The following is an 18,153-nucleotide window of genomic DNA, read 5'->3' as shown; positions in this document are numbered from 1 at the left end:
ATCAAACAAGATGAAAAGAAGGACCCATGGATTTTTCAATCCTCTCTGTAGATGAGAAAAAGAAAACAAACAAAAATTGATGACCCTGGGGTCTCCCTGGTAGCTCAACGGGTTAAAACACCACATTATGAAACTCTAGAAACCAGTGTAGCATGAGTTCGATCCCTGGCCAGGGAGCTGACCCACATGGTGTGGCAAACCTCTACTTACCCACCCACTGCTACCCTCTGCATTGTACTTTGACAATCTGCCTGTTCTGATTCACACTCTGTCTCTGGTGAATCCTCTCACCAGAGGATGTACCTCTGGCCTGTGCCCCAGTTCGGTATGAATAAATAAATAAATATTTAAAAAAAAAGATGACCCCTGTTTTATATAACTTAGAAGCTTGCTATTCTAATGACTAATATAGAATACTAATAAACAAAACTAAAATAATGTTCTGGTTATACAAAAGAAGAATACATACACAGGCATATGCATACACACATAGGCATGCACACTAATGCACAGCTTGGCTTGGAACTGGCAGTATGTCATTAAGTCATCTTGGATTCAGTTGACTTCCTCAAAGGCTAGATTCGGAATTTCCAACATTCTGTTCCTTCTCCTAGGATAGATAAAGTATCCTCACCACACCCTCAGCAGGCCAAGACCCATAGGAATAGGAAGGGGCAGGAGATACTACCCTTTCTTTCCACTGTGGTCCCTTCTCTTGCAGCCCTCTCCTTGTAGCACTGCTTCCCAGATTTTCCCATTTACCTCACAACAGCAGGAGTCACAGCTGGGTTCAATCTCGGTACCACCCTCCACACCCCCAGTTTGGGAAAAGTATTCTAAATTTAAACCACACAGCACCAAACTAAAAATGGCTTAGAAAAAGGAACAAATGTACCTTGCACTGGGCTCTTGTTAGATTTCACAGGCACGAATTTTTCTGTGCCTCTGTAGTCAAATGATTCTTAGGTGATAAAATAACCATCCCCATGTCTGCATGAGAAAAAAAGTGCCTGTTTTTAGATGACCAGGGAAGACTGCGGAGGGCAGAAAAAAGACATGCTGACTCATGCAAGATGCATTTCATGCAAGATGCATTTGAGGTTCTGAGAATGTCACCCAGCTTTAATGCTAGTACATGCTGAATTTCGTCTCATCCCCTCTGATCAACCAGTTAGAACAGTGAGACAGAACTAGAAGTCAGAAGCCTGAGTTCTTGTCCCTGATATCTGAGACACACCCTCAATTTCCCTTTGCAAGCTTTAGTTTCAGCATCCCTAGTCATTTTTGAGCTTGGAGGTTGAATTTGATCAGTGGTACTCAAGTTTTTATGTCCTTGGCCCCTTTTTTATTTATTTAACATTAAAACGCTAGTTATTTTTAAAATTTTTATTGGTATGTAACAGAATATAAAAAGTCATCAAATCTTATTTTTGGTTTAATGAATTTTCACAAACTTAATGTCCCTTAAAAAAAAAAAGCAGCAGATAAAGTTGCAGCATCTTTGATTGTCAGCAACAAAAAGTGTTAGCAAGAGTATAGGGAAAAAGGAAAATATACACTGTTGATCGGAAGGTGGACTTATCCAAAGCCTGGGAACAAGTATCAAGTTTTTTCAAAATACTGAAAATTTAGCTACATACAATCCAGCAATTCCACTCCTATGTATCTATCTGAAGAAAACAAAACACTAATTCAAAAGGATATATGCACTCCTATGTTCACTGCAGTACCCTCTACAACAATCAAGGTATGGAAACATCCTAATGCCTAACGACAAATGAGCAGATTAAAAGGATGTAGTATATACATGTGTTGGAATACTACTCGGTTATAAAAAAAAAATTAACTTCTTCCATTTGCACCAATATGGATAAAACTGGAAGGGGCTATGCTAAGTAAAATTAATCAGAAAGAAAAAGCATAAAGGATTATTTCACTTTGTGGAATATAGAAAAACAAAACAAAGGGATAGATAAAACCAAACCAAACCAAAGAAGGAAATAGAAAAGACAAACAGACTGACAAGTAACCTACATATTGAAGTCATTAAACATGGTCTTTAAAGTAACTATGAATCAAATGTTATCTTATATGCGTGAGAATGACCCATATGAAGAAGATCAAAAACAAAAAGTGTTAGCAAGAATATAGGGAAAAAGGAAAATATACACTGCTGGTGGGAAGGTGGACTTATCCAAAGCTTGGGAACAAGTAAGAACAAATTCTAGAAATCTCATGTAGAATTGAGGCCACTAGAGGGAAAGAAAAAGAGGGACAAAGGGGAGAGGGTGCACAATGGACAAATGGTTGAGGATTATGGGTGTTTTAGTGATGAGCATGAGTAGTAAACATCCAAATTGGTATGAACCTGTACCGCTAAATGTTACCTCAATAACAACTTTTCTAAATACAAAAAATAAAAAATTAAGTGACTATGAGTAATACAAATATTAGAGGAACTACATAAAATAATCTAATAAATAATCTAAAAAGTAATCCAACACATTAGAGGAACTACATATAATAATCTAATAAATAATCTAAAAAAATAATCTAATAAATCTGAAAGACACAAAATGAAACTAGAATTACCACATGGTATAATAATAAATTAGACACAGCAAAGAGAACTAGTGTGCCTAACATTGCAAAATATAATTGAACTGGAAAAGACAGAAAATGATTAAGAATACAGAAAATAAAGTTAGGTGTATGTGGGTCAGAGGAAAACGTGCTAACATAAAAGTAACTGGGGAGCCCAAAAGAGAAAAGATTGGAACAGAAATAATATTTGAAAAGACAATGATAGGCCCTCCCTACTGACTTAATGGGTTAAAACGCAGCCCTGCAAACAAGCCACAATCACTTCAGTATGAGTTCGATCCCCAGCCCCTAGGTGACCCACATGACATGACAGAACTCTCCTGACCCGCCTGCTGCTCCCCTCAGCAGTACACTTCATCTATCTGCCTGTTATGCTCCCCTCTCTGTCTCTGGTGAATCCTCTCACTTCCCCTGCTCCTCTGGCCAGTACCCCAGTTCTGTATGAATAAATAAATAAGTCTTTTAAAAAAGAAAGAAAGACAATGATAGAGAATTACAAGTATTAAAAAAATGCTCATTAATCCATGACATAAAGTAACACAAACACAAAGAAAGACACACTGGTAACTTGCTAAAAACTGAATGAAGACAGAAATTAGCCAAAGAAAAAGATGCAACATCAAATAACAATAAGTCTGATAACTAACTTCAAGAAAAAGTCAGTCAAAGATAAAGAAATGGCATCTTTAATGTTCTGGATGAAGGGGATCAAAAGACAGAAATCTACCTCCCCTGAATTCTATATTCACAGTGAAATTATCCTTCAAAAGCAATGGTAAAATAATACATTTTCAGGCCAATGTAAAAAAAAAATTTTTTTTTTTAATTTTATTTATTTGTGCATACAGAACGGGGTACAGGCCAGAGGCTCAGGGGCGGTGAGAGGCTTCACCAGAGACAGAGCGGGGAGCAGAACAGGCAGATTGACGAAGTACACTGCTGAGGGGAGCAGCGGGCGGGTCAGGAGAGGTCTGCCGCGCCATGTGGTCACCTCCTGGGTAGGCGGGTATTGAACTCATGCGGAGGCGGCTTTAGATTCTCAGAGCTGTGCTTTAACCCGCTGCGCCACCAGGGAGGGCCCTAAAAAAAAAATTTTTATAGGCAACACATGATAAATACTAAAGGAAGTTTTTATGCAGAAGGAAAAATACCAAGGGAGAAATACAAAAGTTCTGGAAGAAATGAAAAGGAATAGATAGGACAAATATGTGGATAAATCTACATTAATAGTGGTTTTAAAAAAACAATAATATTAATGGGCCCTCCCTGGTAGCACAACAGGTTAAAGCACAGCACTGCAAAGCTAGCCAAGCCAGCTTCAGCTGGAGTTTAATCCTCATCCAGGAAGGTGACCCACATTGCCCAGCAGACCTCTTCTTTCTCGCCTATTGTTCCCCTCAAATCTTACAAAATTCTTCCGGGAAATATAAGAGGAAATACTCCCTAACTTGTTTGATAAGTTCAAAATCTTGATCCCAAACCTAACAAGAGCACACGGATGGAAAATCACAGGTCAGTCTCTCTCAAGAACATAGATATTCCTCAAGAAAGCAACCCATATCCAACAATATATACAAAAGATAATGTAACGCAGCTATACTGAGTTTATCTCAGAAATGCAAAGCTTAATTCTTAAAAATTAATGTAATTCACCATATTAACAGAATAAAATGGAGCAAAAAAAATATCTGATGAAATTCAAAAATTACTCATGGTAAAAAATTTAGCACACTAAGAATAGAAGATAACGTTCTTCATCTGATAAAAGCTGTCTTATATAAATTCGATATCAAATATTTTACTCAATGGCATAAGAAGTACAGCTTTTTCCCTGAGATGAAGTACAAGGCAAAGATACTGACTTTCAACACTTTTATTCACCATTTCAACTTTATGAGATAGATCCCAGTTAGTAGAAAAAGGCAATGAATGGGAAGAAATGAGGACTGAAAAAAAAATAAACTCAAAAATAAATTCACCAAAAATTGTCCACACGGTAAATAAAAAGTTATTATTAAACATAATAAGAAAATTTGAAAAGGTCACCAAAAAGAGAGCCAACAAATAAAAATCAATTATATTTTCTCAGCAATTAGAAAATGACATTTAAAGTACCAGTTACAGTAACATAAAAATCATATCAATTACCAGTTTTATCCCTTTTTAGAAAATCTATGGTCTTTATATCTCAGTATTTCTATCCTTAAAGAGGGTAGTTTGTGCTTAACTGAACATCATTGTTGTAGATCATTCTAATTTTTCTAAAGGAGCTAGAAATCTAGAATTGAATATAATCTCCAAACTTTTAATGATGGCTTCATTTTCTTAAAACATTAAGGAGGTCAAAATAACATCATTTTGTAAATTAAGTAATACAAATATATTAAATAAAAAATATTTTACAAACCCCTTAGTATCTCAAAATGAAATTTAAAGATAATAATCTAGTACAAAATTAAACACAATGTATCAACTGTAATAGAAAAAAAAGAAGTTAAGTTAATATTAAGTAGAAAAGTAATTCATAATAAAAATAAGAATTTCGGGCCCTCCCTGGTGGCGCAGTGGGTTAAAGCACTGCACTGGGAAGCTTAAGGCCACTTCCGCATGAGTTCGATTCCCGCCTGCGCCAGAGGAGATCCACATGGCGTGGCAGATCTCTCCTGACCTGCCCGCTGCTCCCCCCAGTGGTGTGCTTCATCGATCTGTCTGTTCTGCTCCCCACTCTGTCTCTGGTGAATCCTCTCACCCTCCGCATCTCTGGCCTGTACCCCGTTCAGTATAAATAAATATATCTTTTTTAAAAAATTTTTAAAAATAAGAATTTCAATAAATACTCAAGCAGGACTATATTAGGGACATAACAGTGTAATCAGATACATGTGCCTGTATGTAGATGAGTGAGATGGCTAAGCTGTGTTGGTCAAGTCCCAAACACAAGTGTTGTTGCTTTGGGTAAGTGATTTTTAAAAGAAAATTTAACCTTTCACCTTTCATAGCACTTTTAATCTTAGAAATTTCAGTATGTATGTAAAGGCAATTTATGTTCCAGACTTGGGAAAGTATAGAAGTTTTTACTTACCTCTTCTGCAAAACATTTTAAGGATGCACAGGTCATAGAAAATTTTGTAAGTGAATAAAACAGTCAGAACATTGCATCATACCTAGTATTTCAGTGAAGCTTCCAGGGCCCCTTCATATTTCCACTGTACCTAGGAAGCAGCATCATGACCTTTGATGTCTGTGGCATAGACCAGGCTCTAAGCCCAGCTTCATCACAAACTAGTTTGGAAACCCTGAGATCACTCAGTTACTACAAATCACCTCAGTCAAAACACTGCTTCTCTAACCCACCCAATCACAAGCAGCAATGACAAAAGTCCTAGAAAGAAATTTACTTTTCTCTAAAAGTATCAAAGTAGTCATGATGATTTTTAAAAATCAAGTTTTTACATTTCTTTACATTTCTTTTATTTTGAATCACAGATTGAAGAAGAGAAATCATAATCCTTTTAATATTTAGGACCTGAAAGTCTAGACACAACTATATTCAAGCCCCCAATTAGATTTGTAATAACTTTCAGCAAAAAATCAAACTCTTCCCAGAACCACTGGCATAGACCACACTCTAAATCTAATATTACCATATGAGAAGTGTCATGTACTATTTTCTCTTAAAATACCATGCTTGTTATTATATGATTAAAATCTAGAAAAATAACAAAGAGAATTGAGATTTGCCCTGAACTCTTGCAGGAAAAAAATCTTCCAAAGTTTCAAATACCCCATTCCTGTTATATCATATCTCTGCATCTAAGATTTCTTGGCATAAACTACTCAGAGAACTTTCTAAGTAAAAGGAAACTTTGGACCTGAATTTAGAGTTTAAAAGTCTGTTCTCCAGATAAACATGATCTAGAAAATTAGTCAAAAGTCATCATTTTCCAAGGTTCACATTTCCCTTTCTATAATAATAAAAAAAAAACTAACAACAAATATGTTTAGAATTTGATATAAAACTCTAATTTATAATGGTACTCATTTTCATGCCCTAGCCTACAATGGGACTAGGTTTAGAGATAAAAATGACTGGGTTTTAGGCCCTCCCTGGTGGCGCAGCGGGTTAAAGCACAGCACTAAGAAGCTAAAGCCACTTTTGCATGAGTTCAATTCCCGCCTGCCCCAGAGGTGACCACATGGCGCGACAGACCTCTCCTGACCCACCCACTGCTCCCCTCAGCAGTGTACTTCGTGGATCTGCCTGTTCTGCTCCCCACTCTGTCCCTAATGAATCCTCTCACCTTCCGCATCTCTGGCCTGTACCCCAGTTCTGTATGAATAAATAAATAAATCTTTTTAAAAAAATGACTGGGTTTTGAATCCTGGCTCTGTCACTTACTAGGTATGTGTCCCTGTATAAAATTTTTAATCATTTCTTTACATGTAAAATAGTCCCTACCTTGCAGTGTTGTCACAACATGTAGAGCACCTCATAGAGCTTTTTGCCTACTAGTTGACTATTAAATAGGAGCTATAGTTGTTATTATGATTAGCTGTCATGCACGCCAATACCTACTTGTTAGTTCATTCAACTATTTTCTTAGTTGGTTCATACATATTTTTTTTTCCTGCCTTTCAAAGCATTTTGAGATAAATGCCGGGTAAATGTTACGCAATGTTTTTTTGTATTTCAAAACCTCACTGGACTGTCATAAGACAAGATGTATCAAAAAGAGGGAAAAGAAAGAAAGGCATTTATAAGACCACAATTCAACTTTTACTAAGCATTAGTCATGTGATGGCAGCTTACAAAAATTCAGTTTCTGCTTACCAACATCCCAATGACTCATTTGCCCCTCTTAGCCTCTAAATTTTACCTTGTTTTCAGTCTCTGATTTACAGAAAGTTGATTCACAGTGTCTTAATAGATTTCCTGTGGTATTTTTCAATACAAAGACCATAACTTTTAGTATATGTATGTTTCATATTCAGATCACCAGCTAACACTTTGGAACATACAAGTAGCTCTCATGGTCTGGTTACCATGGTCACACCTTCTCGACATACCCAGACAGACAAACAAACAGACACGTATGTACACATGCACACACACCACCTCACACCCTAAATTCATGCACTCAACTGGTCTCTGTCAAACCAAGCCCATCTCCCAACCCTGAGAGAGTTCTCTAGTCTCTAAGAAACCAGATTCTGTTGGTAGTCTTAGGGGAAATACAATGTATAACCTGTTTGGGGTCCTAGGTTCCTTTGAGAATCTGAGGAAAACTATGGACATTCTCCTCTTATATAAACAAAAATGAACATGCATATAAAACTGCATTTCTCAGACTCCCTGAAATCCAAATGAAGAAGTTATGTTTTATTTCAGTGTTTCTGAAATTTTTGACTGAATGACAAGAAGAAATAGATCTGAGATCATTACAACTCATACCTATATGGAAACAAACATAAACCCTAAAAAACACTAGAAACAGTACATACCCTGAACATGTGCAATGGTTCCTGACATGTTCTATTCTACTTTATCGTTGTAAAATGTTGCTTGAGGCACACTAAACTGTTTTCTTACCATTCACAATCTGAAGAATGATGATCTAGTCTAACATTTCTGCATTTTAGAAGTGAGGAAACTGAGATCTGAAGAAACAGGGTCTTGTCCTTCATCACTGATAAGTTAGGTGGAAGGAGGCTAATCTTAACTATACTGATGCCCAACCAAAGCAAAGTGAAATAAAAATTCTAAACATCAACTCTTTTCCAAAAGTGGCTGGGGATTTTAAGCTTAAACCATGCTCATATACTGAGAAATGGGAGTCTTACAATTATGGACACTGGTGAATATTAACTTTATCCTGCATCTCCAATTCAGGCTGCCTCAACATTTTCTAAGTCATGCAATGGCCTAGCATGACATGGCATATAAGCAAAGTTTTTCTTTCCAGAAGCCCTTTGAAAACTGGAAATAACACAGGAAAATGCAACATTCTTAGTTCATTTTCAATACTTTGCACACACAGATTTTACATGTCCATGAGAGGCTAGCTAAGCTCCATCAGTATAGAAGCTTCTGTCCACTTACCGGGCCTCTGCATAGATGCTTTTTCTTCCCCACTAAAGCTGTTTCATTAAAATTTAATCACCAAAACCACATGGATCAATAAGTGGATGGGAATGATCCAGAACTTATTATTAGATGTTAATACTACCAACACCAACTACCCCCACCCCCTTGTAATGCCTCAAGAACAGAAAGTGGGATTGCTTAAGAGCCCTTATCACAGTTTGGCATATTAAAATAACAGCCTCACCACTGCTATCCGAGGCAGTAAGGGAGACAGAGGGGTGGTGAGACAGTTTACTCCTTTTACTTCCTTTAACAAGTAATAAACAACATTGTCCCTCACAAGGTGGAATTCTTATATCAAGCCAGAGAGCTGAAGACTCGTGGAAACTGGACAGAGCCAAGACGGGTGGCCCAACGCGCAGGAGGGAGAAGGCTTGAGGCCTATATCATCACACCGAAGACACAAACAACCAGGCGCCAGCAGGGTTAGTGGTCGCCAGGAACCCGCCCCAGCAGCCGCCACCCACCACCTGCACGCCGGAAGGGCAAAGTGCTGGAGCCTCCTTAAAGCAGAAGGGGGGGGGGGGATGCAAATTGCTGCACTGTGGCTCCCTAACTAGAATAGTGAAAGTCCCGGAGGTTGGGGCGAGGGAGGTGGGGGAAGGGCAGAAACCCCTAAAATTAGCACTGGGGAAGCCAGAGAAGGACGTGGCGGCGGAGATGGCGTCCTCAGCCTCCCGGGCCGAGGAGGAGCTTTCCTCCTCAGAGCCTTCCTCCCGCACACCGACCAGAGCAGCACCGACGCTGTAGGAAGGGATCCTTCCTGGAAACTGGGTGGGGGACACGTGTAGCCTCCAGACACTTAAGGGTCTATTGCTCCTCCCCCAACTGCGGCAGAAAATTTAAGGAGCCTCTGAATTTTAAACCCCAGAATCCTTGTTGTTGAACTTAAAATTTGGTTGGCTCATTTTCGGCGAACCCTTTCCTTCCCTGAGTTTTCGTTTCTATCCCTCTCTCTTTCCCAGTGCCTCCAACGGAATTAATGATGGGGGGGGGGGTTTGAAGGGAGGGAAAGTGGGGGCCATAATAAACCAGGGATCTAGGAGGGTGGAGGCTGGGGTGGGGGGCTAGTAGTTTGCATCCGAGTATCTGTCTACAGGATAAACAGTTCTGAAGGTCAGTGATGGCTCCCCAAAGGGTCCTTCTGAAAAGATTAATGTTCATTAAGGAATTCTGGTTGAACATTTTTTTCTTGAGAACCCGAATATGCAAGAGCAAAGTATTTCAGATATTTCAATTCCAGTAATGCATTGAAAACCTACACATTAATTAACTCTGTAAACCCAAAATAAAATAATAGAAATCCTAGGAGCCACTGTGAGGCAATCTGTGAAAGGGAAACATGTGTTTCTAAGCCAATATAAATATTGTTGTATTCGGTAGCACAAAAATGGAAAACTGAATGACACAATATTTGGAAACCAGAAGCCAGTCATTTTAAAGTCATGTTTATTATATAACTAGAATTTTAAAATAATATGTGCACGGTAACTTTAAATTAGGCATTAATAGACACTAGCAAGTCTGTGGAGTGACAGTTCATCACAAGCATCTTTTAGCCTCCCCTCTGCAATCAGCCCCTTACCTTTATTTTCAGAATCTTTCATTCTTTCCTTCCTCCCTCTGCTGCAAATGAGCAGACAAGTCCGGCTGATTCTGCAACCCTGACTTTTGATTTGTCATTCACAGTCAGTGGGTCTCCGGGGCAAAGTCCCTCAACGGAGGAGCACCCAGGCTCTGAAAATTGCATGGAAGTCGGAATGTAGGGGTTATAATTTTGCTTATGCTGGAACGGAAGGATGGGGATGGAGGTAGACGTAAACAGAAATTCCAAAACATGGCATGGAACTGGATCTGGAGCCTGTACTTGCCTTTCCTTCCCTTAGGTTAGGGAACCTACTGTTCAGTGCCTCCTTGTCTCGGGGAGATTTGGTTTAAATCGAAAGGGAAATGTCAGTATCATTAGCCAGACATACATGTAATGGAGACCTTAACTTTGGAGGGAAATCAGATGCCTTTAAAACTGTTTCCTCTTACATACTCGTTCATTCAACAACCATTTCTCTTACCTGCCTGTGCACCAGGTTCTCTGCTAAGTAAGGGGAATACCATAGTGAAGGAAACCAGTCCCATTCTTCAGGGTGCTCTGTTACAATACCAAGGCACACAGTGCAATACATGGACCTGTGTTAGCTGCAAGGGCATTTCACCCAAGATTATGTCCATACTCAAGGGTACTTTAGTGACTGGTTTTAAGGGTTTGAGTGGCTGAGCCACAAATGGAAATGAGGAAGTCAGACTATGAGATCTTTCTGCTAGAGAACAAGGAAAATTCAAGCAAATCTTTGAATCATCTAGTTTAGTATTATTTTCAGATTCCTTCCACCCTTTATTCATTCATTCAACAAATGACTATTTGTACCAGACACTGTGCCACCTGCCAGAAATTCAGAGATACAAAAAACAGACCAAATCCCTGCTCTTAGGGCCATTACATTCTGATGGGACAGTTCTGACAGGCAATAAAATAAATATATAAACATGATAAATGCCAATGAATTTTGTGATGAAAAATGAAGCAACTAATGAGGTTTCAGAGGTGCCATTTTAGATGGGGCTGGGGGAGGTGAAATTTAACTTATCTATAGAAAATGGACCGGGATCATCATTCCAAATGTCTTCACTATGAAATAGTGGTTTGTTTGGTTTTTTAATTCTGAACTTTCACTACCTCCTCTACTCCAAGTACATTCACTGATGGTGGAGGTAGGGGGCAGGAGGAAGGAAGGGCACATATTACCAATTGCTTCGGTTAGTAAGTGAATACTGAGAAAGATTAATGGGCTCAATCTGGGAACTTGCAAAATTGGCAGAAGAACAACAAAGAGGAAAATATATACCTAGTGCTCTTATCCTCAAATATTGCTGAGTTAAATACAGTATTAACTTGGAAACTTTACTGGAGTAGGAACTGAGAAAGAGGGTTGAAGACCTGTATCTGTCGATATTAACTGAGTGGTGTAGGGCAGGTGACATAACTCTCTGGCACTAGTTCCCTCACCTGTAAAGAAGGACTAAGCATACATGTCCTATTTAGGTACAGTGCTCTTCAGGAGATTAAAAGGGAGGACAGAAGCAGTCCTTTGTAAACTAAGTGCTCTATAAACATAAGGTATCATTAGCAACATGCTTGGGCACATTAAAGAGAACTAATTGCTAGTGTTCACCTGCTTTCTACTGCAACTGAGGAGTCTGGTTCAGCTAGAGTGAAAGCTGTCATGGCCACTAGGGGCCCTTGAATGGATTTCTAGCTGCCACATTTAAAAATTCCTGAAAGTTTTAGAAAATTTTTAAGCATTTGATTTTAGTCCCCATCCTTCCTCAGCAGTGGATATTAAGCCATTATGGTCTTCTTTGAAAACTTAAGACAATGAGGAAAATCTGCCTTCATTGGATCACCTTGCTGGCCACCAAAAGAGTCATGCAGGCAGCCTGCAAACCACATCTAGAGACACACATCTCTACCTCCAAGGGCAAAGCCCACAGGAGCACCTGTAGGAGCTGAGACGTGCGAGAAGTAGATGGTAAGAATTCACCACTCATTAATTCTTTCAGTGAATATTCGTCATGACAGGCACTGTTCTGAACACCTGGGTGTAGAACACACTGAGTGAACAAACATTCTCTGTCCTCAGGCAACTGTGGTCTCAGAACAAGAGGTTTCCACAAGATATATCACTTGACTGAAACGGAGTAGAGGTGTGCTAAGGCCTGGGCTTGAATAAGTAGGGCTGAGGATCTAAAGCAGGAGAGACTAGATTCAAAAATGAGGGCTGCCATTTACTGATCCCAGATTAAGCTGAACACATTCCTGCACCTCTCTAAGTCTCCATCTCCTGCTCTGTACCATGAAGATAAAATGGTACCCACCTCCTAGAGCTAGAAGAGGCTCAGTATGTTAATGCATCTAAAGAACATGGCACAAAGCCTGACACACAAATTCAGGGCTCTATAAATGCTCTAAGACAAGACTACTATCTTATGACCTGGGCCATATTCTGCACTGAGCCTATCTTCTCATAAAATGTAGAAAATAATTACTGGCTTCCAGTGCTATTGTGAGAATACTTATCAGAATAAATATAAAGTCCTTGGGATGAACAAGTAGCTAACCCCTGCCAGCCTTGTTCCAGAACCTTTTTAATTAAGCAGGCTTGAGGGTGGGATGGACACTAACAATGGGAGGAAGGAGAAAAGGGGAGAAGAGCTTATATATATAAAGGGAGGTAATTTTCTTTCAAGAGGGGTACTTTCAGGGATACCTGCACTTTACCCAACATTACAGTCTGAAAATTTTCAAACAAAAAAGAATTGCTTGGTGAACTCCATCTTCAAATATATTTTGCTATATTTATTGCAGTTGTATTTATTATTATTGCATGTCTATCTTTACTAATTGAGTAGTTTATTTTCAAGACTTAAATTAACAGCAATCTGATGTGGTGAAAAAGGAACTCTCCTGCACTGCTGGTGGGAATGCAAACTAGTACAAGCACTATGGAAAGCTGTTTGGAGTTTCCTCAAACTGCTTAACATGGAGCTTCCCTATGACCCAGCAATCCCATTCCTAGGTATCTACCCAAAAGACACAAAAACACTGATTGAAAAAGATACCTGCACCCCCATGTTTATTGCTGCTTTACTTACAATTGGAAAAACATGGAAGCAGCCCAAATGCCCAATAGTAGATGACTGCATTGAAAAGATGTGGTACATATATACATGGAATATTACTCAGCAACCAAAAAAAGAAACACATGTCTTTTGCAGCAACTTGGATGGAGCTGGAAAAGATAATGGTTTCACTAATAGCAAGAGTATAATGGACCAGGTGAGAAAATAATAAGAATAATGAACAGCCATATACCAGAGACATTTTGTGGGGGTGGAGTGAGGAATGGGATCAAAAAATGGGGGCGGGGGTGCATGGGACTCTGGTGATGGCACACAGGTGACTCAGTGATGGGAAACCCACGGGGATTACAATTGAAAAAAAAATATGTACAAAATGATGTAAAAATAAACTATTATATTATTAAAAAAATTAGCAGCAATCTGAAGCCTTCTTCTAAAAGAAAAATAAAAAGAGCTTTTATTTTCCCTCCAGACACAATATTTACAGAAGCACTAGACCTCCTGGCTTTGTGACCATTACAAGGATCAGGTAGATTCTCAGAAGCCATGTCCTGCTCTGCAGTTAACCTTAAGATTACACCCAGTTGAGAGACAGTGATGGACTCAAGTCTTAGAGATTTTCAGAACACAGCAGTGTCTCTGGCACCCCAGACCCCAACTTCAAATAAATATCACTAAATGGAAATGACTCCATCTAGTAACTGGATTTAGAGAGAGCTTCTGGCAGACTCCACCAGCCACCAAGTCCCTTCACACATTCCTTGTCTTGTTAGATGCCACTTCTGAGTCACTAAACTGGTGAGTCATGCCCAGCTAGGAGGCCATCTTGAGAGTAAAACCAAAGAGAATTTTCAAGAACAATGAGTGAGGCTCTGAATTGGAAAATGATAAGGCTTTTTATTATCCTAGCAAACAAAAATGAAAGAAAAAATGTTGTTTTAATACTGTGGGTTATACATCTCAGCTGTAAATTTCATTTTGAAGAAAAACTAAGCAATAAAATCTCTTAAAGTTACAATTTGTGAGGTTTCATTTCTTGATTAGAGGATAGTTAAGCAAAGAGAGACTTGGAGCAAGTGTTCCAAATTAGGCAGACCTCATGGCCTTTCAAGGACTCACCTGGAATTTCTAACTTAGTCAGTCATTCATTCCCAAAACATGCTGGCAGGGAGCTTCACCTGCACACCTTAGGTCCTTCCCCATTCATTCAGCCAAACCTTGGTTTGCTCAGACATCTGAATGTCCATAGAGGGAGGGAGTTGCAGAGAAAAATTACTGACTGGAGGAATGAGGATGGAGGTTTATGATTAAGCTTTAGAGGGCAGCATGGCTATAAGAAAAGCAGCACAACCTGCCATAAAGCCAGGCCACAAGGTCAGCAAAAGAGAATTAACCATACCACTGGAGTATGTGGTATATGCCAGCTGTGTGATTTTCCAACCATCATCATCGTACATCTTACTGAGAATTTGTTACTTGCCAAGCACTGTCTTTAAAGCAAGAACTTTCATAGCAAGTTACCTGAATTTGATTCCCAGTTTACTAGTTGTATAACTTTGGGAACATTGCTTAACTTCTCTGCGCTTCAGTTTTCTCCTCTGCAAATTAGAGATATGTAAGAATTAAATAAAATTAAAATATGTACAGGTTTAGGACAGTGGTTGGTACACAGTAAACAGTGGGTATGTGTTAACTCTTACCATTTCATTTCGTTTGATGAGAAAAACGAGGCAGATAGGGTAAGGGGACCAATCCAAGGATAAGTAGGTAACAAGAAGTTGAGCCAGATACTTCCTGTTATTTACTTAACAACCCTGGGAAGGAAGTGACCTCATCTTCCTTTTAATGAGAGCTTGGAAGCCCGAGGGAGGGCCATGCTCATAAGTTGCAAATAAGAGTTTACATTTAAAACCCACATTTGCTGGTATTCAAGCCCTTGCACACCTGACTACACTAGTGGCTCTCACTCTTTAACGTACATCAGAATCATTGCAGGGTTTGCTAAATAAAATCCAGATTGCTAGGCTCCACCTCCAGAGTTTCTGACTCAGTAAGATCTGAGATGTGGGCCAAAATTTCGCATTTCTAACAACTTCTGAGTGATATTGAGGCTGCCAGTCCACCAGAGATCACACCCAGAGAAATGCTTCACAGTCGTGTATCTGTAAGCAGAAGAAACCATAGAGAAGAGAACCAGCATAAAGACTGTAGACCAATGAGGATTTCTCACTTTAGCAAAGTGCTGATTACTTCACAGAACCTAGCAAATAGACTTTATATTTCCATAGTCCATACTTATGATATCATTTTATCTTTCTAACATCCCTAAGTAATGATCATTAGCTCCACTTCATGTGATATGTTTTTAGGGGCTTATAACTAGAAAATAGCAGTGTCCTTTCCTCTTCACCAAGTAACCTGTCCTGGAAAGCACTGCCTGCTGATGGAAACTGACTCTATTCTCAGTCTGTGTCTTCTAGAAAGCAAGCACTCTGCCTTCCCCCATTAAGGCTGGGGAAAGGTAACTTCTGGTGAGAGTAACTCGGGTCCAGTGTTCTATCTATCATCATTGCAAGAGCTAGGGAAAGCTACTGCTCACAAAATACTTGTACCATCTGTTCACTTCCATTTTTGTAACCTAAAAGATTTGATATTTGATTAAACTATGATTCTGTGGAAAGGATAGAAGCATTGGGAAGATAAACTTCCACTCAGCACAGCTTGTTCAAATTCACACTTAAGGCCATTTGCATGGTTACTTATATTCTTAAAAGTTGTTTAGACATACAAGCCAAGAAACAATTAGTGTTCAGAATGTTTAAAGAACTTCTATGTGGATGAAGAGATACAAAGACAAACCACCAAATTAATACATATCCATGATATATAGATAAAGATATATTGATATACATGAAATATATATGTATATAAGATATAAACATAGTCATTTCACAGAAGATCACACATGACAAATATTCATGTGAATATATCTTCACCTTAATTATTTGCCAAGGAATTTCACTTTAAAAAAATAATGCAGGACCATTTCAACCCACCAAATTGGCAAGCATGAAAAAGTCTGATAGCGCTCAGTACTGACAAGGAGGTAAAGAATTAAGAATCCTGGCCCTCCTTGGTGGCGCAGCAGGTTAAAGCACAGCACTGAGAAGATAAAGCCACTTCCTCATGAGTTCGATTCCCACCTGCCCTGGAGGTGACCACATGGCAAGGCAGACCTCTCCTGACCCGCCCGCTGCTCCCCTCAGCAGTGTACTTCGTAGATGTCTCTGTTCTGCTCCCGACTGTCTCTGGTAAAGCCTCTCGCCAACCCTCAGCCTGTACCCCAGTTCTGTATGTACAAATAAATCTTTAAAAAAAAGAATTAAGACTGATCACAAAAATATATGGAGAACTGATGAAACTCAACAAAAATGAAGTAAACAACCCCATCAAAAAATGGGCAGTAGAGCTAAAAAGACACTTCTCCAAAGAGGAAATGCAGATGGCCAACAGGCATATGAAAAAATGTTCAACATCACTCATAATAAGGGAGATGCAAATTAAAACCACAATGAGATACCACCTCACCCCAGTGAGAATGGCACATCTTCAAACAACTAGCAACAACAAATGTTGGCGAGGATGTGGAGAAAAAGGAACTCTCCTGCATTGCTGGTGGGAATGCAAACTAGTACAACCACTATGGAAAACTGTTTGGAGGTTCCTCAAACTGCTAAACATGGAGCTTCCCTATGACCCAGCAATCCCACTCCTAGGTATCTACCCAAAAGACACAAAAACACTGATTGAAAAAGATACTTGTACCCCCATGTTTATTGCTGCTTTATTTACAATTGGAAAAACATGGAAGCAGCCCAAATGCCCAAAAGTAGATGACTGGATTAGAAAGATGTGGTACATATATACAATGGAATATTACTCAGCAACCAAAAAAGAGAAACATGTCTTTTGCAGCAACTTGGATGGAGCTGGAAAAGATCATGCTTAGTGAGATAAGCCAGAAAGAGAAAGAAAAATACCGGATGGTTTCACTCATAGCAGGAGTATAATGGACCAGGCGAGAAAATAACAAAAATAATGAACAACCATAGACCAGAGACATTCTGTGGAGGTGGAGTGGGGAATGGGATCAAAAACGGGGGGGGGGGGAAGGGAGGGAAATGCACGGGACTATGTTGGTGGCACAGGGGTGATTTGGTGATGGGAAACCCGTGGGGATTACAATTGAGATGAAAAAAAAAATGTGAAAAATGATGTAAAAATAAACTTTTTAATAAAATAAAATAAAATAAAACAAAAAAAAAAGAATTAAGAATCCCCCATATTTTTGGTGGGAACTAAATTAACACAAGTGTATGGAAGTCAATTTGGCAATGTTTTCAAAAAAAAAAAAACATAAAATTTTGACCCATATTTCTAGTCCCAAATATTCACTGTAGATTTCCAGACTCATTCTCTGGGAAAACATATCCTTGAGGGCTCATACATTATAAATATATTTACTGAATGTCTGCTGTGTTTAGAACACAGAGTTGAAAAGATACAGAGAGTTCCCAGAAGCTATGTTTTTTTCTCTTCTGCAACTTCTTGGTGAAAAAAGGATGGGAGGAATAAGGATGTTGGCATGGAAAACCTTCTGGATGGTCCAGAAGATAACTATACCAAAGGAGCTTCCAGTCATGGCTTGA

General features: G+C 39.1%; 1 protein-coding gene across 5 annotated transcripts in view; it reads right to left on the bottom strand.

Moving 5' to 3' along the window:
* Positions 1-18,153, bottom strand: part of DNAJC6 (DnaJ (Hsp40) homolog, subfamily C, member 6) — a 128,002-nt gene that overhangs the window by 106,756 nt on the left and 3,093 nt on the right. Inside the window, exons 1-2 of one of the 5 annotated variants that reach the window (XM_012722456.1) lie at positions 10,335-10,504; positions 896-990 (exon numbers count right to left, since the gene is read on the bottom strand). The exons of 2 other annotated variants lie outside the window; for them this stretch is intronic. Coding sequence is in view for 2 of the 3 variants with exons in the window: in XM_012722455.1 (XP_012577909.1) it covers positions 10,335-10,356 (22 nt within the window). In the remaining variant the exon portion in view is untranslated. Of the gene's footprint in view, positions 1-895; positions 991-10,334; positions 10,505-18,153 lie in introns of those variants that run through there. 2 more of the 5 variants (XM_012722455.1, XM_004679080.2) reach the window with 2 other exon arrangements.

The sequence above is a fragment of the Condylura cristata genome, unplaced genomic scaffold (genome assembly GCF_000260355.1).
Source record: "Condylura cristata isolate star-nosed mole 26May11 unplaced genomic scaffold, ConCri1.0 scaffold00008, whole genome shotgun sequence".
In the NCBI taxonomy this organism is placed as follows: Eukaryota; Metazoa; Chordata; class Mammalia; order Eulipotyphla; family Talpidae; genus Condylura; species Condylura cristata.
The sequence above is the reverse complement of the archived record's forward strand: the minus strand, read 5'-3'. Positions and strand labels throughout refer to the sequence as shown.